Source organism: Cnephaeus nilssonii (assembly GCF_951640355.1).
Source record: "Cnephaeus nilssonii genome assembly, chromosome: 19".
NCBI lineage: Eukaryota > Metazoa > Chordata > Mammalia > Chiroptera > Vespertilionidae > Cnephaeus > Cnephaeus nilssonii.
In genome coordinates this window covers 4805659-4833445 of record NC_137090.1, presented here as the reverse complement: position 1 = coordinate 4833445, position 27787 = coordinate 4805659, and the positions used below count along the sequence as shown (strand labels likewise).

General features: G+C 59.8%; 2 protein-coding genes across 2 annotated transcripts; both read right to left on the bottom strand.

Annotated features, from left to right (window-relative positions):
* Window positions 1–6453: 6453 nt before the first annotated feature.
* LOC307115522 (NADH dehydrogenase [ubiquinone] 1 alpha subcomplex subunit 1-like) lies at window positions 6454–6730 on the bottom strand. Its single transcript, XM_079798726.1, has one exon. The coding sequence runs from the start codon at window positions 6719–6721 to the stop codon at window positions 6509–6511; it is 213 nt and encodes a 70-aa protein (XP_079654852.1). The 5' UTR covers window positions 6722–6730; the 3' UTR covers window positions 6454–6508.
* A 1679-nt stretch (window positions 6731–8409) lies between these two features.
* CDC42EP4 (CDC42 effector protein 4) lies at window positions 8410–27422 on the bottom strand. Its single transcript, XM_079798183.1, has 2 exons — window positions 27263–27422; window positions 8410–11177 (listed from the first exon to the last, which is right to left on the bottom strand). Exon 2 carries the CDS (start codon window positions 11071–11073, stop codon window positions 10009–10011), a length of 1065 nt encoding a protein of 354 aa, XP_079654309.1. The 5' UTR covers window positions 11074–11177; window positions 27263–27422; the 3' UTR covers window positions 8410–10008.
* Window positions 27423–27787: the final 365 nt, after the last annotated feature.

Below are 27787 nucleotides of genomic sequence, written 5' to 3'. Positions count from 1 at the left end.
GCAGGGGTGCGGGGAGCTCCAGAATTCTCCGGCCGCCAGGCACTGGCAGAGTCACTGTGCCCAACCCCCCCGGCCTTGATCAACCCCGGCCAGCGCTTTGCTGGGCAGAAGGTGGCCACACCCTCCCTTCTGGTCTCTGTGCGTCCGCCTCACTCCCCCCGGGCACCCCGAGAGGGTGCAGACTGTGGCATCGGCCAGGCCAGGGTCAGATCCTGTTGGTAAGTGGCGATAGGACAGCAGGGAGCAGTCCTCCCAGGAGGAACGTGCAGTGAGGCACCAAGAACGGGTGTGGCCGGTGCCCAAGGCCCCAGGTGTCCTGCCCCAGGTCCCTGATGCCTCCCCTCCTTCAAGCTGACTGTTCCTAAGGAGCTGTGTGTGGACAGGGGTTCCAGGCTGTTCGGATGCTATTGAAGGGGCTGCCCTAAGTCCACTAGGGGTGGGCCTGGCAGCTGGGCACCATGGTGTTGGGAGCGGGTGGGGGTCAGGAGGATCCCCAGTGGCCCTCAGCGGCTGCCGCTCAGCCCCAGGAACAGTGAGCCGGTGTGCCTGCCCTCTCCATTGCTCTTTGTGCCCCAGAGGGAGGGAGAGAGAGAGAGAGAGAGAAATCTGAAGATTCGAATATGCTACCCTCCTGGCTTTGACGATGGAGGGTGGGGCCCCGAGCCAAGGAAAGCAAGTGCCTCTAAAAGCTGGAGGGGCAAGGGCAGGAACTCTGCCCTCGAACCTGGAGTGAGGGCAGACCCGCTCCGTGAGAGCCATTTCGGCCTTCTGACCCCCAGCACTGGAAGATAAGAAATTCCTACTGTTCGAAGCTGGTAACTCTGTAGCAACAATAGGAAACTAAGACGGAGCGGAAAGTAACCATTCGAAGGGCAGTGTGGGAAATAGAGGTGTGTGCAGAGCTGCCAGCAGACCGCCGGCTCCCGCCCGCCCGGGCCTGGGTGTCAGGAAAGGTCTCTGGGAGGACGGAGGGAGACAGAGCGGTGGGCAGGCAGAGCGCTGCCAGGGCGGTGGGGACCCTGTTCCCAGCAGCAGCAGCCGGTCCACTGGGGAAGCCGCTCCTGGTTCTAGGGCAAGCCGGCTGCTGGAGAGGCTCATGGGGCTGGGAGCTGGCTAGGGAAGGGCCTCGAACCCGAGGCCTCGGGAGTCACCGAAGGAGCCAGCCTTTCTGCTTTGGGTCTGATTTGCATTTTAGAAAGAGCCGTCTAGCCCGGCTGGTGTGCTCAGTGGTTGAGCATTGACCTATGAACTAGGAGGTCACAGGTCGATTCCGGGTCAGGGCACCTGCCTGGGTTGTGGGCTTGATTCCCAGTAGGGGGCGTGCAAGAGGCAGCCGATGAATGATTCTCTCTCATCATTGATGTTTCTATCACTCTCTATCACTCTCTCCCTCTCCTTTCCTCTCTGAAATCAATAAAAAAACAAAAACAAACAAACAAACAAAAACAGCCCTCTGGCTGCAAACCTGGGGCCACTCCCCTCGAAAGGGCCAGAGAAGGGACTCCAGCAGCGAACAAAAGTGCCAGAATCCACAAGTGGCTGAGAAACAGCCGCAGGAAAGAGGACCCCACTCCATCCCCCAAGGCCCTGACGGATTCTGTGCTGGTAAAATAGAAAAATGTGGACGGTCCAGATAAGCCACAATCACCAGCAAAGCTCTCCTGTCCATCCCTAGGTCCCGCGGGACGGGCTGTGTCCCTCCTGGAGCGATGGACCCCGGAGGAGAGGGAGGAGGGTTGCTATGGGACACGGACCCGCCCCCTGGCCAGGGGACAGTCACGGATGAATTCTTTCAGCCTCAGCCTGGACGCTCACTTTGATGGATCGAGGGCCAAGGTCACACGTTTGATCTGCCTCTAGGTCCATTGAGTCTGCAGGAAAAGTTCATTTTCATCACCGCAGACTGCCCTCCAGCCTGTTACCTCTAAATGATGCTCGGGTCACGAGGCGGAGGGAGCGCGGATGGAAAAACCCTCCAGGCCTTGGCGGTCGACAGGGAGTCGATCGGGCCCATTTTGCGTTCCAAGCCCAGTGGCTGTGGCGGGCAAGCAGGGGGCAGCCCCTCCTGGGCCTCAGTCTGGATAAGCCACCCCCGGCTCGGGGCCGAGGGCCGGGGGGGAGAGACTGGGGGGCGCAGGGGGAAGCTCCCAGGCCTGACTTTCTCTCCTATGTTCGTCAAAACCATAGAGCTGCCCTGGGCCTCACGTCTCGGCCACGGATTCCGACCTAGATGTGCGGCTGCAGACACAGGGGGAGGTGCCCGCTGTCTCCGTCAATGAGAGGCGGGGGGGGGGGGGGGGTGGGGGGGTGGGGGGCAGTAACAAACAGCACAGGCCAGGGGTTTCAACCACGGACGTTCATGTGTCAGTTCCGGGGCCCTGGGTCATAGGTCAAAGGACTGGCAGATTCCGTTCCTTGTGGGGGAGGCAACCAATCGATGTGTCTCTCTCACATCGAGGTCTCTCTCTCTCTCTCTCTCTCTCTCTCTCTGTCTCTCCCCCTCCCTTCCACTCTCTCTAAAAACCAATGGAAAAATATCCTCGGGTGACGGTTAACAACAACACAAGTATCTGAAGAAAATACATGAACCTTTCGGTCGAAGAAAAAGTTTTAACATGTAACATGAACGCACTCATCTTGTTACTAACGTGGTTGTAAAATATCATTTTAATCACTTTTATGGGGGAGGGGGCCCGCGAAAGGCAGTGCCACCGGGGCCGGGTCTGTCTCATCTGCCGCCTGCGTATGCCCCCCCCACCCCCGCCCCCAGCCTCTCAGAGCGCTTGGCTCAGAGTAGGTGCTCAGTGACTATCTGATGAATCTGTGCTGTAAATTTCTGTTTTCAGAGAATACAGCCTCAAGCTCTCTGTCGTCAGCCCGGTTTGGCTGCGGCGGGAGGAACCTTGGTTGTAGGAAGTGACATGGAGGCAGCGGCATCTTCCAAGGGGGGGGGGGCGGAGGGGGGGGGGACACGGGCCACTCGCCGCCCTCCACCCACAGAGAGCAGGCCAGGACCCGGCCCCCTTCTCCATCCACACTCCCCTCGCTCTGACTCCAGCACAGACATTAGGGCAGGGGTCCTCAAACTTTTTAAACAGGGGGCCAGTTCACTGTCCCTCAGACCGCTGGAGGGCCGGACTATAGTTTAAAAAAAAAACAAAAAACTATGAACAAATTCCTATGCACACTGCACATATCTTATTTTGAAGTAAAAAAAAACAAAGCGGCAAAAACACCTGCATGTGGCCCGCGGGCTGTAATTTGAGGACGCCTGCATTAGAGAGCGCCTCTGTGTGGCTATTTCCCGAAGAGTACCCTCAGGTAACAATGCCATTGGCGTTGGCTAAAGAGATGGCGTTGCCAGTGTCCTCAATGAAGTGGGTAATTTAAGATGCATGAATATACATCTTCCCCAAGTATGCAGGTTTCATAAGTCTTTTTTTTTGGCTTTGAACCCAAAACATGTGTCCTGGAAACATTTTTGCCTTAAACTGGCCCTTATGGTAAAAACAAACAAACAAAAAAAGGCATCTCCCCATTCCTGTAAGAGCAGTGGTTTTCAGCAGCCGATGGGACACGTGGCCATGTCCGGGGACATGTTGGATTGACATGACGGGTTGCTAGGAAGCAGCTGGCGTCGAATGGGAAGCGGCCGGGGATGCTGCTCACCGTCCCACAGGGCACAGGACGGCTCCCGGCCACGGAGCGATGGGGCGCCCAGGGCCGATAGCGCGGACGTGGGGAAATCCAGCTCCGGCAGCGTCCACACGGTGTGTCTCGGGCGAGTGACGGGGAGGGCCGGGGTCTGGCCCTCCAGAGCGCTGGTTTTATTGGTCTGTGTCTTGGCCTCAAGCCTTCGCTTCGCGCCGAGCGGAAAAGCAGCCTCTGGGGTGTGCGTGATGGTCTCTGTGACGCCACTGGTGTGGCGACGTCGCCTGGAGCCCCCGCCCTGCCCCCTCCCAAGGTCTCACAGGACCCCGCTTCTCTCAGACCCCAGGGTCAGAAAACGCTGAGCTGCTTCTGGGGACGTGGCAAGTCTCACCATAGGTGGGTTTCCCTTTTTGCTTTGACTGACAGGAAGCTCCGAGCCCAGGTTTCAGCCCCCCTCGGAGAGTCGTCGAGGCCCACCCCGCACCAGTCCTCCTGGTTCTCTGCTTGTTTGCGGCAGCCCCGTCCTCCCTCTGATCTATTTTTGTCCTATTGTGACCTACCCCGTTTTGTAAGCGCCTCTAATCCTTGTTGGAACAAAGCAGGGCATCAAATCAAAACAAGCTCCAGCGGAGCCCTGTGGCCTTGGGGTACTTCTGAAGCTGCCAAAGTCATTTCGGGGTTGGAGTCCTGCCGGAAGGGACGGCCGCTCTCCTGGCCCCTCCTGGCCCCTCCTGGGAGTCTCATCTCGAACAACAACAGCAGCTCAGTGAGTTAGAGCAACAGGTTTTAGAGGCAGCGCCACCAGCACCCATCTGCCTGCAAATACCTTCCCTCTCCCCAAAATGTTCCCTCCAGCCTCCCATCTGGCTGCTGGCAGGCGGCCACGGGGCCCAGAGGAGGCTGCAGAGGGGAAGCAGACAGACCGGGGCCCTGTTCTCATCCCTCACTCTCCGCTCCTGCACCTTCTGTGGGAGTCAGGCCCTCTGGGAGGCTGTGTGTGAGGCTGAGGGAGCCAGGGAGGGGTGGGGAGAGCAGCACACACCTGAAAAGGTCACCCCACCCACCCCCGCCCCACTGGCCACCCCCACAACTACCACACGCCCGGCCCTGTGAGCAGCTGCGCCCCATACTGTCCGCCGGCTCCAAGCCAGCCCAGCCCCTTTCGCAATCTCCGCTCAGCTCCCTCATGGGACTTTGGCCAGCGCCTTCTTCTCCCAGCCTCCATAAAACGGGATGGGATGGGGCCCGGCCTGGCAAGACTCGTGGCTGAGCATCGACCTATGAACCAGGAGGTCACGGTTCGATTCCCCGTTTGATTCCCGGTCAGGGCATGTGCCTGGGTTGCAGGCTCAATCCCAGTGTGGAGCGTGCAGGAGGCGGCCGATCCAAGATTCTCTCTCATCATTGATGCTTCTCTCTCTCTCTCTCACCCTCTCCCTTCCTCTCTGAGATCAATAATAAAAAAAAAAAAATTAAAAAACAAAACAAAACGGAGGTGGGGGAGGTGGTGAACCCGACCCTGAGGTTTGAAGATGCTGAGAATCCCCTGCCTTCGTGTGCTGATGCCTCTTCGTTCTTGTCCACTTTCTCCTGGGGACATGGCGACCCTGGTGAAGAGGAGCGGGTGGCTGGGTGTGTGAGAGAAGGCAGTCGAAGGTGAGCACCTGTGGGACCGGGCTGGGCACCCGCGGGAACCTAGGCCCGAGGCTGCAGGCCTGAGAGCTAGGGGCCTGCGGGAGCCCTGGTCCCGCCCAGCGGAGAGTCAGCCCGGGTGACCCCGGAAGGGCGGGACCTGCCCCCCCCCCCGCCCCACCCAGCGCACCTGGCCTGGGCACTGCCTGCCGGGCCCTCAGGACGGGAATCAGCAGCAGCTGCTGAGAGGGGCCTGGAGCTCTCGGCACCCCGCCTACAGCATCTAGGAGCACCCCTTCCCCCGGCACACCCCGCCAGGCGGGCCATCAGTGACCCAGCCAGGCCACTGCCCCCCGCCACCCCCGGTCATTCGGGGTCCCAAAGTGTAAATCATCAGGTGGGGATAGTGGGTGTGAGGAAGGGCCTGGGAGCCCGGGCCGGGGTCCCTGTCCCAGCGCCTCCATGGACTAGCACCTGTGCTGGGCCAGGCCGGTCGCCTGGCGCTGCCTCACTCCTCACCGGTACCAGGAGAGGGACAGGAAGAGTATGGGTCTCAGAGCTGCTGTGAGAATTGAGGCCAAGACGGGAAACCGGCGCCTGGTACACGGCCGTCCTCACGGCTGACAGCCCTGATCACCCTCACAGTCCACACTGGTGGGGGCGGTGGAGGAGGGAGATGCACCCAGGATGGCTGGGCCAGGGCGGGGCTGGGGCGAAGGCTTCTTGGGGTGATGACTGCAGCTCCGCCGGGGGCAGGAGGCTTTGGGGTCCCATCACATCTTTGGAAACATTAGCTACGATCTGAGTTTAAATGGCTACATCGTTACCTAGAAAGAGTCCTGGAGGCTCCTGCTCTGAGTTGTGGGAGGTGGAGGGGGCCCACAGGACACGTTTAAGGTGAGACACGCTGTGTGAGGCCCCAGGTTTCTCAAGTGAACCTCACAGACCGACGGAGAGAAAGAACACCCCCCCCCCCGGAATCTACCCCCACCCAGGGAAGCTCTGGCTCAGCCTGTTATGTACAGGGAGGGGTTCAACCTACAACCTCGTTGCAAATAAAACTTCTGGTAAAAAGTTGAAAACATCTGAGCTAGTGCCGCCTTTTTTTTTTTTATTTTTTTTACTTTTTAACTTTTATTATGCATTACATAATACACTGCATAACCTTCTAGCAGGGGTAGATGAGCAAAACTGAGTTATTTTTCATTAATCAGGAAGTGCTTCCTTAATCAATATTCTCCAAACCCTTTGACGCATAGTAACGATTAACTCCAGAGATGCGCTTATCTCTTTCCATCAAAGACCAATGATATGAATAATAGGCAACCCTTTTTCCCTTGCCCCTGTCGCTGAACCTGTGAATGTGAGCGGTGGCAATTCCGGGGATGAGCAAGCACACGCCCATGACAGCGAGCCCGGGGAGAATCTCGAACCACATCGGGGCAAGGTTACCAAGGCCAGAAAAATACCTCCAGGTCCTTAAAAATGACCGACTTCGATAGTGCCACAGAGAAGCAGAAGCTGCCCAGAGAGGGACAGTAACTGGCCCAAGGCCACACAGCAAACCGGGATGAGAGCTGGTGTGGCCTGGCTCCTGCTGCCTGGTTACCCCACACTGGTCTGGCGGGCCTGCTGAGCCCCCACCTGGAATTCCTGCTGCTGAAGGTGTGGGTCTAGCGAGGTCTCTCCCCAGGCCTCTGGGGTGTCCCGAGTGGCTGGCATTTCTCCATCAAGTCCGTAAGCAGGCCTGGGGCTCCGGGCGACTGGCTTCTCCCAGGCCCTCAGGAACCCTGCGCCAGTGGCTGCCGGTGGAATGGGGGTTTACACACTCTGGGGAGCACAGCCCCCGCTCAGGTGTTCTCCCCTCACCTGCCTGGCCCCCTCAGCCCTGCATTCCTCTCTGCAAGGGCCTAGAGCTAGGCTGCAGTGCCCAGGGGACGTGCTGGGCTGGGGGTGTGCCCCAGTGCCCCGCCCTCAGGGCCACCACACCGTCCGCTCCTGACTCCTGTCTCAGCCAAGTCCCTCATTAGCTCTAATGAGCCAGTCTAGGGACAGGACATTTTAATTGTGCTTCTCACTGCTTCCCAGGACGAGGACGAGTGACAGGGTTTCCAGGGACTCAGCCACAGGGGCCCCCACATGGAGGGGCATTCGAGGGGCATCAGCTGGCAGAGCCAGCCCTGCCCAGGCTGATTCCTCCTCTCAGAGATGCCATGGCAGCGGGGAAGGCGGGTGCCAGGATGGGAAGGTGGTGAGGCAGGTGGGTGGGAGAGTCGCCGGGTCCCCACCCAGGGCAGACACACCCCTGACCTCACTTTCCCGAGCAATGGAGCTTCCTGGCTCCTGTGAGTGACATGGTGAATGTGTTTAATATATTTTTATTGACTTCAGGGTAGAAGGGAGAGGGCAGAGATAGAAACATCAATGATGAGAGAGAAGCATGGATCGGCTGCCTCCTGCACGCCCCCTACTGGGGATGGAGCCTGTAACCCGGGCATGGGCCTGACCTGGAATCGAACTGTGAGCCCCTGGTTCATAGGTCAATGTTCAACCACTGAGCTGCACCTTCCGGGCGCAGAAACGGTTTGAACCAGCCACGTCCTGACTCCATTACTTGGTGACTGGAGAACGTGGCCACATGGGCTCCCGGCACACAGAATGGGGACACCAGGCCGACCTCACTGGGCCGAGGCCGAAGGAGAGAGAACACGCCGCCTGTAAGTTGATTTTCCAGGTCAAAGGGTAAAAGGCACCTGCTGTGTCCTGGTGGTGACACAGCCCGTGTGTGTGGGCACCTGGGGCTTGCCAGAACACAGCCTCCCGCAGGTTAATCACAACATTGCCAACACCAGGCCAGGGACCACGTCTGCAGACCAGCCCCGTGGGAGTAGCAGGACCCCCACGTAACAGGCGAGGACGCTGAGCACAAAGCAGCTAAGCGCCCAAGGGCCCCCCAGGCCCGCCCCCCCCCAGTCCCAGAGCCCCTGAGGCCTGCCCAGGCCCCGAAGGCACGGCGAGAGAAGCCACCTCCGGCCCCAAAGACCCCAACCTGACCCCACCCTCACCCCTACCCACCCACAACCCGAAGTAAACCCTCCCAGAAACAGAGGTGAACACCAGACAGGCTACAGGGCTTTTTTTTATTGTTGCCTCGCTGTTTTAACAATTTCATGAAAAAAATATACAGTTCAGAATCTGGGACGGACCACCGTCAGGATGGGGTTCAGGGGCAGCCAGCGGAGGCTGGGCTACTGGAAACCAAGCACCCACGGGGCACTGGGATCGGGAACAAGTTAGTGTCTGAGTCAGGATCTGGCAGAAAAGGGGAGGCTGGAGCGGCCCCCCGCCCCCGCTGGCTGGATCCTGCGGTAGCCAGCCCCTCCCCCTCCCGGCTGCCAGGGGACAGAGGCGTGGGTCAGCCTGTTCCCAGGACAGAAAAGCCATCATCCCTTAACCCTGGGACTCACACCCGGGCTCCTACGCAATCCCCTTGAGCAGGGTTAGAGGACACCGGCTGACATGTGCATTTCAGAGGAACAACAAGTAACTTCTCAATATAAGTGTGTTCCGTATGGCAAGGGGGCACACTTATACCGAAAAAAAACACAAAAACGATCCTTTTGTTTTGTGGCTAAATCTGGCCGCCCTGGCACCTCTACCCTCAGGGCCCTTGCCTCAGCAGCTGGCGAGAGGCCTGGGAAAGGACGAAGTCGTTGGGGGCGGGGTGGGGGGGGAGGGGGACGGTGGAGAAGAGGGAATAACTCAGTCCAAAAAAAACACAAGCTTTTATCCCCCCCCCAGGGATGATATATTACTTTAAAGAAAAGTCATTTTTCAGAAATATTCTAATACACGGGTCGCCTTCTGCTGTTAATAGCTATCGGGGAGGGGGGCCTTGCCCGCAGGCACGCACCCCACACCATTCTACGTAAAGTTCGGAAGCACTGAGTATAGTGTCTGAACAGGTGTTCCCTCCGATGGCAGATCTATGGCTGCCCCTGATGCCGCCCTCGGAGATGCCACACACCAAGACAGAGCGGCAAAACCCCCAGGGGGCTGCGCGGCCACGACAGTCCGTGCCTAGTGTCCTCTGGCAAGGCCCCGTCCCCCAAATTCAAGAAGCCCAGGGCTTCCGCTCCCCGCCCTGTCCTCCTCCCCGGGAAGGGGCCGCGGTAGTGTTCAGGGCTGTCAGTCCGGCCTTCCTCCAAGGCGCTCCAGGCTTCCTGTGCTGGGGCAGGCGGGGGAGGGAGGGGCCGGGGCGCGTGCCCCCCCCAGGCCTCCGGTGACACACATTTACCGGGGGAAGTCACTGCCGGGCCACAGCAGGAACTCCGGGGGGGATGGGGGCAGGCAGGAGAGCCCTGTCCTTAGCCCCGGCCGAAGGTCGCCCCTGAGCCCACCTGCACCACTGCAGGCGGCAGGCGGGCACCCCGGTGGACACCTGGCCGCCCCCTGAGGCCAACGTGGAGAACAGGACACGGATTCCTGCTGTGAGAACACAGCCCCGTCCCTCGGAGCTCAGGGAGGCCGGGCTGCGGAACAACGTCGGGCACCAGGGCCAGCTCCCCAAGTCCTCCAAGGGCCCCAGGCCCGGCCTGCGCCCCTCCTCCGTGAGGCCCAGGGTCCGTGGCTGAAGCCAGGCTCTTGGCTGCCCCTGAACGGGAAGGGGGTGGGCTGGAGGCAGGGAGACGGGGGGCCACGAGCGGGGAGCCACCGCGGCCGGCCTCACACTCGGATCTCATCCTCCTCCTCCTCATCCATGAAGGAGAAGTCCTTGTCGGGCTGCCTGGGGAGAGGGGCCCGGGCCTTCTCCGGCCCCTGGAAGGCGGGGCTGCGCTCCTCCAGGACGCTGGAGGTGCAGCTGGACAGGGAGCTGCTGTCCCGCGTGGTGTGGCTGCCCGTGCTGCGGGCGGAGCCGGGGCTGGGGGCGGCGGCCGCCCAGCCCTCGTCTTGCAGAGCCTGGGGCTGCGGGGGCGAGTCCTGGCTGGCCTTGCCTTCCTGCCTGGATGGGAGAGGGGCCCCTGACCCAGAGAGGGGAACCTTGGGGAGACTGCCCGGCTCCTCGTCGCCGTGGTAACCGCCATCCTCTTCCTCTGGATCCCACTCCTCCTTGTTCATGATGCTCAGGACGTCGCCCAGCATGGAGGGCCCCAGGTCAATGTGGAAGGACATGATGGACTCGGCGTGCTTCAGCCCGAAGCCGGCCTTGGGCATGACGGGCAGATCCGTCAGGTCCCCGAAGGCCCGCTCGTCCAGGAGGGGGTCGAGGGAGTGGGGGGAGGTGGCCCCGTTCCGCCGCCGGGGCGCCTCCTCCACACGGGCCGCCTCGGGGTCACCCTCCCCGCCGTTGGCCTTCTTCACGGGGCTGGACGAGAGGCTCTTGGGCAGCTTGCCGGCGCCCCTCTCCGCGGCCTCCTTCTCGTTCAGCTGGGGCAGGGACATGGCGTTCTTGACAAACAGGGCCGAGTCCCGCAGCGAGCCCAGCATGTCCCTCTGCTCCCGGTCCCCCCGGGTCACCGACTGCGACCGCTTGCTGCCCCGGAACTTCCGGGACAGGAGGCCGCGCTTGGAGGACGAGGTGGACGCCTGCTCGTCCAGGGGCTCGCCCTCCAGCTCCCCAGCCTTGCTGTTGAGGAAGGAGGTGTCCCCAAAGGCGTCCCCCGCCCGGCCCACGTGCATGGTGTGGCGGAAGTCGCCCAGCGGCGCGCTGATCATCTCGGCCGTGAGGTCCACGCGGGAGCGGCGCTTGGAGTGCACGGAGCTGGACACCAGCTGCTTGAGGATGGGCATCGTGCCCCAGGGGGTGGAGGCGGGGCCTCCGAGGCTGCAGGTGAGGCTGGCGTCAGATGTGAGGTCCGGTGGGTGCAGGGGCCGGGGAGGAAGGCCTCATAGAGCTGCAGGGGGAGAACAGCAGGAGAGGGTTAACCTGGGCTGGCCTCGTGCACAAAAGCCCATCTGCCAGCCGTGGGCTGTTATTCCAACCCCAGCTCCCACCCCAACCAAACAATAGGACGAGAGCCAGCAATCAAAGCCATAAGCCCGCCCTCTTTCTTCATCCACAGGTTCTCAGGGGCGGGGACTGCCTTTTGCAAAGCTGTTTGGAGTTCAAGGAGCCGCAGACACACATTCCCTGAAACCTGAGAGAGGAAGAGAGAGAGAGAGAGAGAGAGAGAGAGAGAGAGCGCGCTTTCTTCCAAAGGACAATACCGGCTCCCGCCCTCCACACCTCCGCCCAGCCAGGATGCTGCCAGAGCAAACAGGACCGTGTTTACTAGTGAGGAGGTGGAGGTGCAGCCCAATGCCACAAGGCAGAGCAGGAAAGAGTCAGACAGAGCCCAGGACTCGGCTCCCCTGAGCAGCTCGTCTGGAGACACGCGGGAAGTTCTTCCTGCTGTCTGACCTCAATCCCTGTGAAGTCAGTGGACACCTCAACCTGAGTCACCGTCCGCAGAGGAGGGAGAGGACAGGACAGGCCCCAGGGCGCTGCTGCCTGGCACCTCAGCCTCCGTGGGCGGCCGGCTCACTTTCTGAATCAGAATTGGGGTGGGGCTGCAGGATTCACAGAACCAGCTCCCCAGCCTTGCAGTCCTTGTTGGGTGTCCCTCAAAGGAGGATCCCGCCTGCGATGTCTCCATCGTGGGGCCCAAGCTCTTTGTCAAGGATCCACCCTCTGCCCCTGGGGGGAGATCAAGACTGGGAGACTCTCTCCCAACTTCTTTAATCACTAGGGGTGCAAGGAGGCCGGGACCCCAGGTGACCCAGGTCCCTGTGATCTGCGGAACAGCAAAGGGCCACCTGAAAGCATGAGGCACCACCCAGGCAGCACCTGGCAAGCGTCAAGTTCAAGTTCAGTGTTGGAGCCAAACCGGCCCCTTTCTCTCAGGAGGGACCTGCCCCAAATGCTAAACCCAGCAGCATAGGACCGAGCAGGGTGGGGAGAGATGGGCGCAGGGACTTAGCAAAGTATGTGGGTGAGGGGGCTGCTGGGTCGCCAGTCCTGCTAAGAGCACCGTCTCAACAGCACCCTCATTGCAGGCCCATCTTTCCCCATGCCAAGTTCAACCCGTGGGTGCCCCCCCCCCCCCGAAATTCTTCCTCCCTTCCCACCCCCCGCGACTGCCCCCAAGCTAGGCCACCGCATCCCACCTGCCCCCTGACATCAGCCCAACAGGTCTCCCTGCTCCTTGTGTCCCTTCCTAGTCCATCAGCTAAAACAAAACCCTATCGGACTCCCCAGGGCAGACCCCCTGGTCCAGCCATCAGTCGCTGCATGCCCACTCGATGCCACCGCTCGCCGCTCCCCTACGCCCGCACTCTGACCTGGCCCCCGAGCCTCTCTCTCCGGGGCTCCAGGACTGGACACACGCAGTCCCCGCTGGGATACTGTCACCTGGCTCACCCAGCATCCTTCAGGGCTCCGCCGAGACGCCACTTCTTCTGGGAGACCGTCCTTAGCCAGGTAGAGTCCTGTCCCCCTCCTCCCCCTCTCCCGCCCCCCAGCAGGCACAGTTATCCTGTCCCACCCCTGCCGGCTGGACCGCAATCCCCCGCTGGGCTGGGAGCTTCCAGAGCGTTCCGACAGGACTGTTCACCGCCGGATCCCACCTTCCAGTGCACAGCACAGCGGGTCTCAAACACCTGCGGGAAGGCCCCGGCCTCCCCAACCCCGAGTTTCTCCCTTTCGCCTCCTCAAGGCCAAGGACAGCGCTGGCTTTGCTTCCACTGCCGACAGCCGGCTCCAGGCTCTCAGCCTGACCTCTCCGTGTCCTCTAACCCCATCCCACGCTCCCCTCCGAGCCCAGCTGCTGAGGCCAGTCTCATGGTTCCCTCTGCAGCCAGAGCCCCTCCTCCTGCAGGCAGTCACACTGCTGCTTGTGGCTCCAGCTCACAAAGTTCTCCGGGTGGGCGCTGGGAGCCAGGCCCCGGGGCGGCCCTGCCGCCAGCACAGGGGAGGACCGTGCGGAAGGCCTTGACGTGACCCACTGTGCCGGGCAGCGCTTCCTCCTCGCTCTCTTCTTCCTCCCACCCAGCCCTAGGAACAGCAGCTTCTCCTACCCTATCCTGCCCTGCCCCTCCTGCTGCCCTCGCCCTGGGACCTGACCTCTAAGCAATTAGCCGGGAGCAGCTAGACCAGGGATTGGCAGACGTTTTCATTTTTTAATACTTTTATTTATTTCAGAGAGAAAGGGAGAGGGAGAGAGAGAAAAACATCAAGGATGAGAGGGACTTATTGACTGGCTGCCTCCTGCACGCCCCCTACTGGGGATCGAGCCCACAACCCGGGCCTGTGCCCTTGACTGGAATCGAACCTGGGACCCTTCCGTCCCCAGGCTGGTGCTCTATCCACTGAGCCACACCGGCTAGGGCTATGGAGGGCCAGACAGCCGAGGTTTCAGCCCTGCGCCTAACAGTGCCTTTGCCGTAGCCGTGCAACCATCTCCGCCGTAGGAAAGCAGCGGCGGACTCCATGTGAACAAGGGGTGTGGCTGCGTCCCAATAGAACCTCATTTCCCACAACAAGTGGCGGGCCGGGCTTGGCCTGGGGGGCCATAGCTGGCTGACCCCCTGAATTAGACACACGAAGAGCACTGGCTGTGGGGTCCCGCCCTCACCACGGCTCCGGGTCCAGAGCTCTTTTCACTCGCTCCAGGCCTCGGGGAGGTGGCGTCCCTGGTCAGCTGGTCAGCTGCCAATCCCCAAGGAGCAGCCCCCCACTTCCGGCTGGAGAGGGAGAAGTCCAGAGAAGGGAGGAGCCTGGCTGCTCCCTGGAGAAAGTTCTAGTCTAACCCTGGAGCGGATTCCGGCCCCGGGAGCCTGACCATTCCGTGTGGTGGGGCTGTCCTGTGCATGGTAGGACGGTAAGCAACACCCCAGGCCTCGGCCCATCAGATGCCAATAGCATCGCTTCCCCAGCTGTGACAGCCAAAACGTCCCCGGAAATGCCAGGTGTCCCCTGGGGGGCAGCCGCACCCCTGGTTTAAGAACGGCTGCCCGGAAGTGAGAACACGCAGGTGAAGATGAAGCAGGTAAACAAACAGGAAGAGAAAGAGAGGGAGAGGGGCGGGAGGGGACATAGTCAGACTTGCGGGCACAGGGACGGAACGCCCCGCGTCCCGTGAGGGTTTCGATGTACGGGCAGGAATCCCCAGACCCAGAAAGCAACTCGCAGCCTGTGGTTTCCCATCTCAAGTGCTCGTTAGAGAACAAAAGGGAAACCACAGGCCCCGCGGCCCCGGGCTCAGCGGGATGACACAGACCCCGTGGCCACCCACAGGGATTGGGTATCCCGGCCACATGGCCACAGGACAGGGGGGTCCTCATAGCACATCCTCACGGCAGGGCTATGCAGGGGAGTGATGGGTCAGCAGGGAAACCCCTAGACCAGCTGCGGGACACCCAGGGCCCCGCACCCCAAGAGGGCAGAGACAGGTCTGGCCTCCCTGGGGGCGGGCACGAGGCTCTGTGGCGTGGGCCAAACCAACCATCTTCCCTATCCAGCGTGAAAAGGGCCCACAGCCCAGTGAGGAGGGGCTGCAGGACCCAGTGGTCCCAGGGAGCGGCTGGGGTTCCGCCACCCTAGAGCTGGAGAGCAGACTGGACAGGCCGGGCTTGAGGGCTGGTGGGAACTCAGGGGGCTGTTTTAGGCCCCCGAGTGACAACTTCATCCTAAGCTTCTAACAGAAGGATTTGGGGGTGAGGAGATGAACACGGGTTCAGATACAAGCAGGTGGCCCGGGCCAGGCCTGGGGCCAGTTCCGGAGGCCCTGGCGCCCGCCCTCCCCCACAAGGGAATCTGCCAAGGCAGCCGTGGCTCTGGGAGGGGGTGTGGCTCAGTGCCGTGACTCAGCTCTGGGGAAGTGGCTGAAATGGGCCTCAGAGGCCACGCCCCAGAGCCGGTCCTGGGCAGGACACCCCCACCCCACCCCGGAAGCCACATCCCACTCTCCTGGCAGTGACCGCAGCTCTCCGCCTCTCCCAGCCTCTGGTGGAACCAGATTCCTCTGCCCCCGGCCCCACTGACCACAGGACATTCCTTCAAGGCAGACGCAACTGAAGGCCAGGGCCCTGGTCGGGCCACTCAGTCCACACCCTGGGCTCAGCTCCGCTCCAATCCCATCCTGGGACCAGAGACTCACCCCCCGGTCTTCCCATCAGCTTGACCTGCAGCCAGTAGGCACACAGCAGGCCAAGTCCCGGGGCCTGACCTCTCTGTGTCCCTGGCAGCCTGGCCCGCGCAGGAGGTAGTCCTGGGGCAGCCAAGCAGGCCTCCCACGCTCCAGCTGACCCGCAGCTCACCCCGGAACACAGTACACATGCTGACCCCCACGGCCTGCCCAGCCCCCTCCACAGGTTCCCGGGCTGTTCCAGCCCTCCACCCGATACCCGCACCAGGCAGCGTGGTGGACAGAAGGGGCCTCGGGCACGGCGTCAATCGTGGCTGGAATGACCACAAGAGGCTTCATTCATTACTCTCTCTCTTTTTTTTTTTTAAAGATGTTTGTATTGATTTCAGAGAGGAAGGGAGGGGAAGGGAGAGAAACATCAATCGGCTGCCTCCTACACGCCCCCTCCTGGGGATGGAGCCCACAACCCTCGAATGTGCCCTGATGGGGGAATCGAACCGTGACCTCCCGGTTCATAGGTCGAGCCACACTGGCTGGGCCATTCATTACTCTTTCTCTGTCTCTGCCTCGCTCTTTCCCGCTCCCTCTCTCATTTGCTGCATACCCGTCAATTTTCCCATACTCCTCTGGGCCCTGGAGACACAGCAGTGAAAACAGGGTTGGCCATACCCCTGCTTTCCCCGAACAGAGTGTGTATGTAGGGAGGGGTGGGGGGAGGAGGGGGTAGGGAGCCAGGCTGTAAACAGGCAAACAGAATGGCACCTCGCAGTCCTCACTGTCCAGATGGAAACAAGGTGATGAAGGGGCACCTGTGAGCTGAGAACCGAAGGGTGAGGAGGAACGGAGGCTCGTCCAGAACATTCGGTGGAAGGAGCAGCAAAGGCAAAGGCTCGGGAGTGGGAACAAGCTTGTGATGTTTGAGGAACAGACTGGATACCCAGGGCCCAGGGGACCCAGGGCCTGCCCTTCTGTAAGCCAGGTAGGCGCCTGGATGGAGGGCCGGGGCCACACGGCAACCAGTAGCAGTTTCTAAGCGGGCAAGTCATCCAGGCTGCTGCTTCCTCTCTTTCTTTTTTTATATATATTTTTATTGACTTCAGAGAGCAAGGGAGAGGGGGAGGGAGATAGAAACATCAATGACGAGAGAGAATCACGGATCGGCTGCCTCCTGCACGCCCAACACTGGGGATCCAGCCTGCGACCCGGGCATGTGCCCTGGCCGGGAATCGAACCCTGACCTCCTGGTTCATAGGTTGACACTCAACCACTGAGCTACGCCGGCCGGGCCCCTTTTTGAAGGCAGAGGCACGGGGAGCTGCGAGGGCCCAGATGGAGGAGGAGAGAAAAGACAGAATCAAAGGACAGAATTTCCAGGGGTGGGTCTCGCCTGGGGGGCCATGGACCCTTCTCTCTGGGACAACCACCAGGTAGAACTTCACTCTGCCAGCACGGGGGAGGTCTGTCCGCTGGAACAAAAGGGGGTTGTGCAAGAAACTGGGTAACACCGGCCACGACTCTAAGAGGCTAGGGACTCGGGCTCTTGTCGCCAGGGGAAGAGCCGGCGCTTTCTGGAAAGCTCAGCAGCCTTATCCTGTGAAGATAAGACGTCTCCGGGCCGGCGGAAGAGTGTTTTATTCCACCAGCAGACAGGGCCGATGGCAGACGCGAACGGCGAGCCGTGTGACGCCCCGGCCCACAGACCCACACCTCGCCCTCACGAGGGACCCCGTGGGGCTGTGCTGGGCTTCTGGCTGACTTTAGTACTTTGCAGAATTTTTAGCTTCTGCACATGCTCTGCCCCAAACCCTTGAGTTTGAAAGTGTCTGTTTGCACCTGAGCCCAAACAGCCACAATTAAAAAAAAAGCTCAGGACGGGAAACAATCACCATTATTATCAAGCCTGTGCCACTACCTGTATCAGCATCTCCTTCAAACACCTGGGTGCGGAGCGACCACTCGCTCATAGACAGAGAGACTAAACGCAGGGACTTGCCCTAGGTCACGGACTGATGCCCAGCCTGTGTTCCCACACCAGGGCACCAGCCAGGCAAATAGCCACGGCACATAACCTGGAACACGTAATGCACGTGTGTATAAACATACGTCCACAGGTACCCATGCACACGTTTATTTTTACAGGTTATTTATGTGTCTATTGTCCCTCTGTGCATCGGTGAATAAGGCTTCGTCTCCCCGTTTTTTAGGACCACCCCATGCAAGGCGACGTCTTTTGAACACAATCACCGGTGTATCCGTCCCGCATCCCAGTGGGTTTTCTTGCACACCCCTGAGGCTGTTCATTACAGCATGCACCGTGTCAGGGGAAACCAGGGGGCTGAGGACACCCCAAAAAGGACTCACTCCCCAACAACTGCTTCCTGATGCCTGAGCCGCCTCAACTGAGCAGGAGATGAGATAACTCTCCACCCCCACCCCGGAGACGGGCCCATTTCCAGTGACACTGAAGCTCTAAGCACGGGTGACCCGAGGGGGGATGCTGTCCCAGAGGCCGTGGGCGGCTGAAGGCTCTGCTTCTGCGGCTTCTACAGGCCTGCTGGCGGCTGCAGGGAGCAGAGGAAAGGAGAAAGGGCGGGGGTCACACGGGACAGCCAGCGCCCCCATGCTGCAGACCACTCGGCCGAGCGCAGAGGCAGCTGCACACCTGGCAGTGCTGGGCCGTTGTAAATGCATGCCCCCATTTTACAGGAAGGGAAACCGAGGCTCAGATGGGGTGACTTCCCTCGCTCACTCCCACAGCTACTAAATGGTAATTTGAGCCCATTTCTGTCGGCCCTTGAAACACATCATTTTTCTGTAGGAGGTCACCCCGCTCCTGCCTATTCAATGGCCACAGTAACGAATGTGCACACAGAGGGAGGGGGTGCTCCAGGCTCAGACGGGCCCCTCCTGACCTGGATCTCATCCCAGCTTCCTGCTCTGAGGAGCCTCCCCGCCCTGAAGCAGCAGCCTGGGCTTCCCCGCCTTGGCCCAAGCCCGCACTTCCAGTGTCTTCCATGCCTGTCCCGCCCCAGTTGCCAGCCTGAGTCACTTGGTACTCCCACCTGCCAAGAAGACCAAAACCCTGACCCAAACGCTCTCCCGAAAATCTCCCAACCCCGGCGCCCCATGCGTGCTCCACCCTCCCCGCCTGCCTGCCAATCCAGACCTGGCCCATTGGCCCAGGGGCGCCCCTGGCCAGTCCCACGCTCCGGCACATCCCACTTCCTGGAGATAAATAAACATTCTCTGCTCCCGTCCCTCTTCCTGGAAGAAAAGGAAAGTGAACGAGGCCCCGGTTTCACTACCTGCTTCCTACTGCAGCTCACACACATTCCCCGGCAGGGATGCTGGGAGGCAGGAGACGGGAGTGTGACTGGGGAGGGCTGTGACCTGTCCCGGGTCATCGGGACATTAGGCTCTTGTCCGGCGGGGCTCCGGGGGTGCACTGCCCAGGGAAGAAAGAAACAGTCCAGGCCAGAACGTCTCAGCGACTTCCACTCTCCGCTGCCTCTCTAGAGGTTATTAAATAATTTACTCCTTCTGTCCCATATGGCAGCCCCGGCCTTACGTGGCTAAAGAGCACTCGAACGGTGGCCAGTCCACATTGACACGTGCCGAAGGGTATGCACTGGACTTCAAAGACTTAATACTAAAAGGAGAATGTGAAACAGCTCATTCACATTTTTATATTGATTACACATTAAGATGATAATATCTATAATAAAAAAAAGTATAACATGCTCATTAGACTGGGTGGCCAAACAGCAGAGCGACCGTCTGGACAACCTTCCGGATGAAGCTGGGGCTGCGAGGGCCAAGCCCCTTGCAGGAATTTCGTGCATCGGGCCTCTAGTTTGGAATATAATGGGTTACATAAAATGTTAAAGTCACCTATTTTGTTTTACTTTTTATGTGGCTATTAAGAATGTCAGCTATCCACGGTGCTTGCACGATCCTTCTATTGCAGAGTGCCGATTTAGACATTTCCCCCGTTTTTGGGACAAGCAGTGCTCTCCCCTGTAGATGGATAAATAAAGCCAAGCATTGTTTACATTTGGGTGAAAATATGCACATGTTAGTAAATCATGTTACAGTATTTGAGATTAAATCCTAATAGCCTCAATTTTACATCCAGTGGGCCCCGGGTGAATGCCAGGTTGTTTCCTTTGTGTCTGAACTCTGTAACAAAAATCCTTCCAGCTAAGTCTGCTCAAGTCCTTAACGATTTCTGGAGGATGCATACTTCCAAGTGAGTAGAATTACTTTGGTTTCTTCTTGTTGACTTGTTCCCCAGAAGGTTTTACCAAGTTACAGTCTCACTAACATGGGATGAACACAATCACCGCCACCCTCACTTGTAATTTGCATTTCTTTGTTTACTAATGAGGGTAATGAGCGCTTTAAAAATGGATTTTAGAGAGAGAGAAAGGGAGAGAAAAACATCTACACGAGAGAGATACATAGATACGTTGCCTCCCTATGTGCCCTGACCGGGGATCGAACCTGCAACCTTTTGGTGTTACAGGATGGCGCTCCAACCATCTGAGCCACACCGGCCAGGGCAAGCTACTTCAATTTTTGACCATCATATTTTGCAAAGATGTCTGCACATTTATCACCCACCCACTTACAGATGGTGATCTGGCTGTTTTCGTTCCCAGAGAGTGCTTATTTATTTTTGCATAGTCAAATCTGTTTTACCGTCTCTGGCTTTAATATCTTGAAGCAAAGACACCCCCCCCCCACTCCCAACTTTATGAAAATATTCACTTCTAAAACAATCAGGTAATTTAAAACTACTCAGAAAAAAACAGTCTGGAATGTAGTACACCAAACTAGAGATGCCTGTGGCTTGTAAAATTGTGGGTGGCTTAAAATAATAAAAATTAAAATGTAACAATAAAGTAATGTTACTGATTCTTTATAGAATTGTTATATGAGTTAAGTGTCAGATGTGAAATTCTTTTTATCTGGTAAGGTAATATCCAACCTTTTACGTTTTTCTAAAAATTTCTTGGCTTTGCTATTCCGGATGGACTTTAGAAATAGGCCATTAAGTTCCAAAAGAAATCCTGATGGGATTACACGGGAATTGAAAGGAAGCGATAAATTAAATCGGGAAGAACTGGCTTTAGCACAACCTCAAGTCCTCATACCGATCTACTCAGACATTCTCAGTTAAACTCGGTGGGTTTTCCTCCTCCGAGTCTCACCCGTTTCTTGTCATGTTTATTCTGGGTTATTTTATGGTCTCTTGTTGTGAATGGGTTTTGCATCCTCCCTCCCCTTGGCGTTCAACTTTTCTTTTTAATCCTCCCCTGAGGAGAGAGGTTCAGGGAGAGAGAAAGAGAAACATTGATCGGCTGCCTCCCACACGCACCCTGACCGGGACTCGAACCTGTGACCTTTCCGTGTACCGGACAGGACGACCCTCCAACCTAGCCACAACAGCCAGGGCTCTAATCAACTTCATGATTAGATGGCTTTGCATCCTCTGCAACCAACAGTAACTCTGCCCCCGCCACTCCTCACCCTTAAATTGTTATATTTGCTACCATTGCGAGTTCAATGTTGAATAATACCACTGAGTGGAACATCTCTAGAGGTTCAGGCATTTGACGTGATAATCTAACCCTCATTCTTCAGGACAGTAGCCACGAGCCGCACGGGGCTGTTGGGTACTTGAAGTGTAGCTAGTGAGACTACAGAACTCCGTATTTTATATTATTTAATTGTATTTATTTTAAATGTAAAAACGGATGCTTGATTTAGTAAATGGAAATCCCAAGTATGTTTAAAACAGCTCGAGTATGGGAATCTACTTTTCCAACGGTACATTTTAGGGACTCCGAGTTCTGACGGCCTATGAAACTGAGCATCCAAATTGAGATGTGCTATGGGTATACAACACACACTGGATGCTGAAGCCTTTGTATGAAGACATAACGTAAAATATCTGATTAATATTTTTCTGGTTACATGGTGCAATGACAATACTTTGGATGCACGAGGCTAAACAACACATTCAAGTTCATCTCCCCTGTCGGTAGTTCTTAACGTAAGAAAGGAGAGCTGTGGAAAAACACCTCCCGGAGGGGCTCTGAGAGCTACCCAGGCGGGGTGCGGAGGAACCCGCTCTGGAAAATGGCATCCTGGACCCTTCCCCGGGACCCCAGGCGGACACGCCCTCCCCGCTCCCCCCACGGGTCCCGGAGGAAGTATGAGAAAGGGAACTAAGTCATTGATTAGACTGCCTTTAAAAAAGTTTACAAGTAATACACTGTCTTGGCATTTGAAAGACTTTATCTCGTGTATATCCTTCCAAACAATCCCACGGAGTTCTTACCCTCACCCCTATCCTACACTAAGAAAACGGAGGCTTAGGGTTCAGTGATTTGCCCAAGTCACAGGGCTGCTGAGGGCAGAGCAGGGAGGAGTCCAGGTCGCCTGACTCTGACCTCCGGGCCTTTTCTCCTTTTTCCGTATCAGGGGTGTCAGGAGGGTCACAGCATTGGGCCCAGGCCTCTGAGGTCCGATGGAGGTTACGGTTGCACGAACACCCACAGGACGCACAGTTTTGCATAGAATTTCAGGTTAAAAATCTCTCTGGTCTGGTCACCCCCTTCCTCACCATTCCAGGGAAAGTACAGATAAGTCCTGGGAAATACAGATCACCCCTCCCCCTGCAGGGAACTCCTCCAGGGCTGGGAATGGCCCCTCTCCCCACTGTTCCTTCACCCTTGTCCCTGCATCCACCTCCCTCCTCACCCCAGAGCCCGGGCTGTGGGCCTGGGGGCGGGAGCAGCGGGAGGGGAAGGAGAAGCCCCCTCCTCACCCTGGGGGCCGGCGGGGGTGGGGGTGGGGGGTGCTGGCTCGGAAGAGAAGGGAAAGGAGTGAGCCAAGACCTGGGAGTGACAGGAAGCGACAAATCAGAAGTCAAGCCAATGAAGAGCCAGTGACTCAAGGACATTTGCAACTTCGCTTGTTTACAGGGCTCTTCCTGGAGAGGCATTCTCCCCGCCTCCACCCCCCCCACCCCGCCCCCAACTACCACTGAGCCCGCCCCACACAGGCCACCAGAGGGACAGCCAGGAGAGGGAAGGCGTGCCCGGTGGGGGCCCACGGCCTCCCTGTCTCCTCGCAGCTGGGTCTCCCTCCTCGGGGAGTGGCCCGGCTCCCCCTCCGCCCAGGGCCTCAGGAGGAAGCGGCTGGGCTTGAAATCGGATCCGCCAGGCCCGGTCGGTCGGTTTCACTTCGCTTCTCCTGAGACCCGAGTGCTCAGCTGAGGAGTCGGGACTAAAAGGACACTCTGGGGACTCCAGGGGGAGCTGGGAGGCCTGCACTCTCTCCAGAGCGGGCAGCCAATCTGGCAGGTCTTGGTCCTGCCAGAGCATATAGGGGGGCCGGGGGTGGGGCTGGGGGCCTGAAGAGCAGGGACCCCCGGAGCCAGACTCCCCGGGTTACTGGCGGTGGCTCAGCCACCTTGGGCAAGGTGCCTCCGTTTCCTCATCAGCTTTCAAAGGGATTGGTGACATGTTGAATGTCGGAGCCTTACTGTGAAGATTAAATAAGCTCATGTATGCCAAGCCCTCAGCACCCCGTGCATAAGGGCCACGGCGCTGGATTGCACCCTCTGGGCCGCTGCCCTGCATCTACCCCTTGAAAAGCAGGAGAAAAATTCCAGCATCTCCAGCGACACTCTGGCCATTGTCACTCCCCAAGTTCAAAGAGGACACGTTATTGACCTGGGACACGCACTTCCACTGTTGCCCGAGGACACTAAGCCAAAGTCTCCGGGGCTGACCCCTTTCCAAGTCCATGGGGGTCCCCAGGATGAACTGTGGGGGAGCCCAGGTGCAGACTGCAGCCCCCCTCTGGCTTCCCTCTTCCCCTCTCACCCTCCAGGAAGCAGGGCGATGCAGGGGCCCATTCCCGCAGGCAGGACTTAAACTCTGTCTGACTTCAGTTCGACCCGGATAAATGAGGTGGAGGTGAGAAGAGAGTTCTCCTCCGAATCTCAGGATTTTGGGGGGCCCGTGGGTGCTGCTACCAGCAACAAATAGTGCACAAAACCTCAGCACGCTCAATCCCCCAATAAAATACAGCCTTGTCCTTTGGACCTAACCAGGTTCTCACTACAGGTGTCTGTAAGTTATACTGCCAGCCAGCCCTTGGGGTTCTCTGTGCTCTCAGCCGCTCTACCCCCGTTATTTGAGTGTGCACCCGATGGGGAAGGGGGGAACACCAGTCCCCTCTGGATGCTTCAGGACCTAGGCAACATTCTTTACTTTCTTTTTTTTATTTTTTAATATATTTTTATTTATTTCAGAGAGGAAGGGAGAGGGAGAGAGAGAAACATCAATGAGAGAGAATCATTGATTGGCTGCCTCCTGCACGACCTCTACTGGGGATCGAGCCCGCCACCTGGGCATGTGCCCTTGACCAGAACTGAACCCAGGACCTTTCAGTCCGCAGGCCAATGCTCTATCCACTGAGCCAAACCAGCTAGGGCCCCAGGCAACATTCTAAGGAACGGCTGGGTGGAGACCACCAGTGCCCTATTCCCAGCAGAGGAGACCCTGGATGCCAGAGCTGCTACCCTGGCCTGGAGCCCCGAGCTGCAGGCTGGATGGGCCTGTGGGAGTCTCCTAACCTCCTCACTGGGAGGAGGCCCAAGGCTCCCCAAGAAGCTATTTTCAAGATGTGGCTCAGGGACACAGGGGGAGGGGGAAGGGTGTGAGACGGGGATGTGGGAGACCAATGGCTAAGCTTCCTTCACAAGGCGCTGCAAGCGGAGAAGGGCCATGTCCAACTACACACACACACACACACACACACACACACACACACACACACACACACACGAGTCCCTGTGCAGAGAGGGCCTGGGGGGCCCTCTGGAGCGCACGGTTCCTCTGGAGCTGGCCTTCAGGACCTCCGCCAGGAGCTCCAGGGTCTGGTTCCTTGTCCCAAGGTCGGAGAAGAGCCTTCCGGTACACAGGTCAGGAGACCTGAGCGGGGTCAGCGTTCTCGGCTTCCAGGGCACAGTTGCTCAACCCCGTCCCTCCGCCCCAGCCTTATCTCTGGCATCAGCCCAGATCCTGTTCCTGCGAGGGACAGACTCCGCCCTCCCCCACCAGGGGACCAGCTCCTGGGAGCCCGTGGGAAGTCCTGCCAAGGAGGCTGGAGTCACTGCCCAGCAGCCATCCTGGGAGCTCTGGCCTCGGAGCCTCCACTCCCAACCTAATCAAAGGGGGGGGGGGAGGGAGAGAGGGAGGGAGGGAGGGACTGAGACTGCTAACACCTTGCCCGCCACACCTAGGCACAGCCTGTCCTGGCCACAGAAACCAACCAGCCACTCCAACGTGGAGGGAGGAGGTGGGACTCCCTGAGCCAGAGCCAACCCCAGGCCCTTCTGGGAAGCTCCCTACGGGACGTGTCAAGAAGGGTCTCAGATCCTCTCCTCCCAGGTCAACTTCTGCTGTGCTCCCTCTGCCCCATTCTGTAGTTAGGACTCATCTGCGTGGGCCTCCCTGGCTGGGTCTGGGCATCAGCATCAGTAAGTGAGGGTGAGAGAGAAATGAGGGGGAAAGGGCAGAAATCCCAGAGCACGGACGGAAGGCACGCGCCAAGGAGAGGCCGCAGCTCGCCACGGAGAACAGGAGCCCTCGGCCGTCAATGGCCAGGGCCCGTGCGTTCAGAGGTATCTGAGGGGCTGCGAACTCCCCACAAACCGCCACCTCCTGGGAGCAGGCTCATTTTTTCATACTGACCACTGCCCCCCCCCCCACCCGCCCCAAGCCTGGAAAGACCAGGAGAAGGAGCTTGGGTGCCTCCCAAGGTCCCCTGAACCCCTGATGTGGGAAGGAGCAGCTGCCCTCAAGGAGGAGGGCAGGAGTGAAGTCCAAGTTGGGAGGAGATAAACCACTCTAATCTGCTGGTCACATGCTGTTCACAGGGCAGCGGATGGAAGCTGGAACCCCACGGCACCCCCACACTCACGGCACCCTCACACTCACAGCGGGGTCCTGGCGACCCCACGAGGACAGAGCTGCACCAGGGGCCTGCAGATCCCTCCTTTATTGTTTCGGGAACCCTGAGACCAGGGAGAGGTCTGGCTGGGCCCTGCCCTGGACCCACAAACTCCCCTTTGCAGGGGGGGGGGGGGGTGGCAGGGGGGGATCCACAGCGCAGCTCCCCTTTCCTTTGTGCCCTGTTCTTTGTTCTCTTAAAATCCAGTCCACCCTGGCGGTGGTCCCCTCCTCCACCCCAGCCTCCGAAAGGGGCGGAGGCGCGGGGCGTTATTAGAAACCCAGACTGTGCAAAGTTGCTTCGCGGAGGCCCTCCTGCAGCGGGCCGCTCATTGTTTCCCCGGGCTGAATGGGGAAGGCTCGCTCCGGTCCAGATGGCTGCCGGGGGAAGGATGAGGGGCAGTCTCCCCGAGCACCCCAAACCCTCCAGAGAGGAGCAGGGGCTTCACCGCTCGGGGACCCTGTCTCCATTCAAAGGCGCAGACACAAGGGCGAAGAAGAATGGGCCCCGTGGCCGCCAGCGGAGGCCGTGGGAGCCGGTCAGATTGCAAGGGGCGACAACCAGAAAAGAAAAAGCATTGTGTTCCCCTCCATTCTCCCGGGGAGAGAGAGAAAACTTGCAGAGCCCGGGCTGCAGGCTCTCCTCAGGAAACACAAGGAATCTGGTTTGAGTTAGCGGAGGGCACCCCTCCCCCCCGCCCCCGTCTCACGCACACCCCAGGCTCCGGCTGGGTCCTCTCCCAGGAAGCCCGCCCCGCCTCGGCCCCCCGCTCCCGGCTCCCACCCAGCGCTCTGGGCCCGGGGTAGTCCCCGGCGGCGGCCCAGCACGCGGGACAGCTGGGCGTGGGGGGGCGCACCCAGGGCAGGGGACCGTTTTGTACCCCCCCCCCGGCGGGGGGCGCTCCAGGGAGGGGGCGGAGCCAGAGACGCCCCAGCGCCGCCCCAGCGCCCCAAGCCGGAGATTAAACCATTAGCCACCCGCTCCGGGCCCGCCGCCTCGCCGGGAGCGCTTGGCCCCGGGAGCAGCCGGCGCGCCGGTCCCTCGCGGAGCGCCCTCCCAGGCTCCCGAGGGCCGCCCGCTCGGCCCGGCCCGGCCCCACCCCGCCGGCCTCTCCCGCCTCCGCTTCCCGGCCTTTCCGAGGAGGCTGGCGGGGCGCAATCGGGCGGGGAAGGAAGGGCTCGTCGGGGAAGGAGGCGGGAGAGCGTTTCTCGGACATTCCCTGCCAGGCAGCTCCTTCCCCCCGTCCCCCCTCCCCCCGGGCCGGTGACACAGGCCGGCGTGTGCTGCAGTGTGTGTACGAGTGAGAGCGCGCGCACACGCCTCCGCCACGGCAGGCGAATAATCCGGTTTTTTATTCACGGAGAACTCGGCGCGCACACACGCCCCCCTCGGGGAGACCGCAGGCTGCGCGCCGCGGACGCTGGTGCCGACACACACCCCGCGCCCGGGCAGGGGGTGGCCCTTAACGCGCGGGGCCCCCATCCCATCCCACCACACCCTCATCCCCACCCCACCCAGCCGCGCCGGGGAGCCCCAATCTGGGGAGGGGAAATCGCCCAGCTCTCCGCCACCCCGTCTTCCCCTCCAAACCCCGCTCGGCTCGGACACAGGGAGCCAGGCTCCCGGCCCCGGCCCAGCCACCCACGGACGGGCGCGGTGAGAAGCCGCGGCGCGGAGGAGGGGGTCTCGGTGCCCTGGTCCCCGCCCCACGCCCCCTATCGCGGCTTTCTCGATCCTTTCTGTCCCCCAGGAGGGTTCGAGCCCCCCCCACGCGGAGCGCACCGGGACCTCGCAGCGCGCAGGTGTCCGCCGCAGTCGCCTACCTGAGTCCCCGGAGAAGCGAGCGCGCGGCGGGCTCCGCTGGGCTCTGCGCTGGGTGGGCTCCGCGAGGCGCGGGGACAGCCAGCCCATGTCAGCGCCCGCGTCGGTTTCCCTCCCTCTCCGGCTCCCAGGGCCGGAGCCGCTGGGACACTCCCCTTCCAGGCTCCGCCCGCCTCCGCCCCGCACCCTCCGCGCCGACGACGCGGCGCCGCCGCAGCCAATGGCCTTTGGGAACCTCAGCCCAGCCGCCCGGCCTCCGCGGTTCAAATCTGCGAGCCTGAGCCTTTCCGAGCTCGAGTGGGGCGGCCCGGGCGGGGACCTGGGCTTTGGGGGAGAAGGGTTCGGGGGGCCCCCGCCTCGCTGCGCTCCCGGACCCAGTACCACCTGGGGCGCGACTCTCCCCGGGGGCTCAACGCGAGGACATCTCGAAGCTCTTGCCTTTCGGAGCAGCGACCAGACACCCATGACCCCGGCTGCTCGCCCCTGGGCCCAGGACCGACGGGAGATGGGGGCCCGAGGCGCCGTCT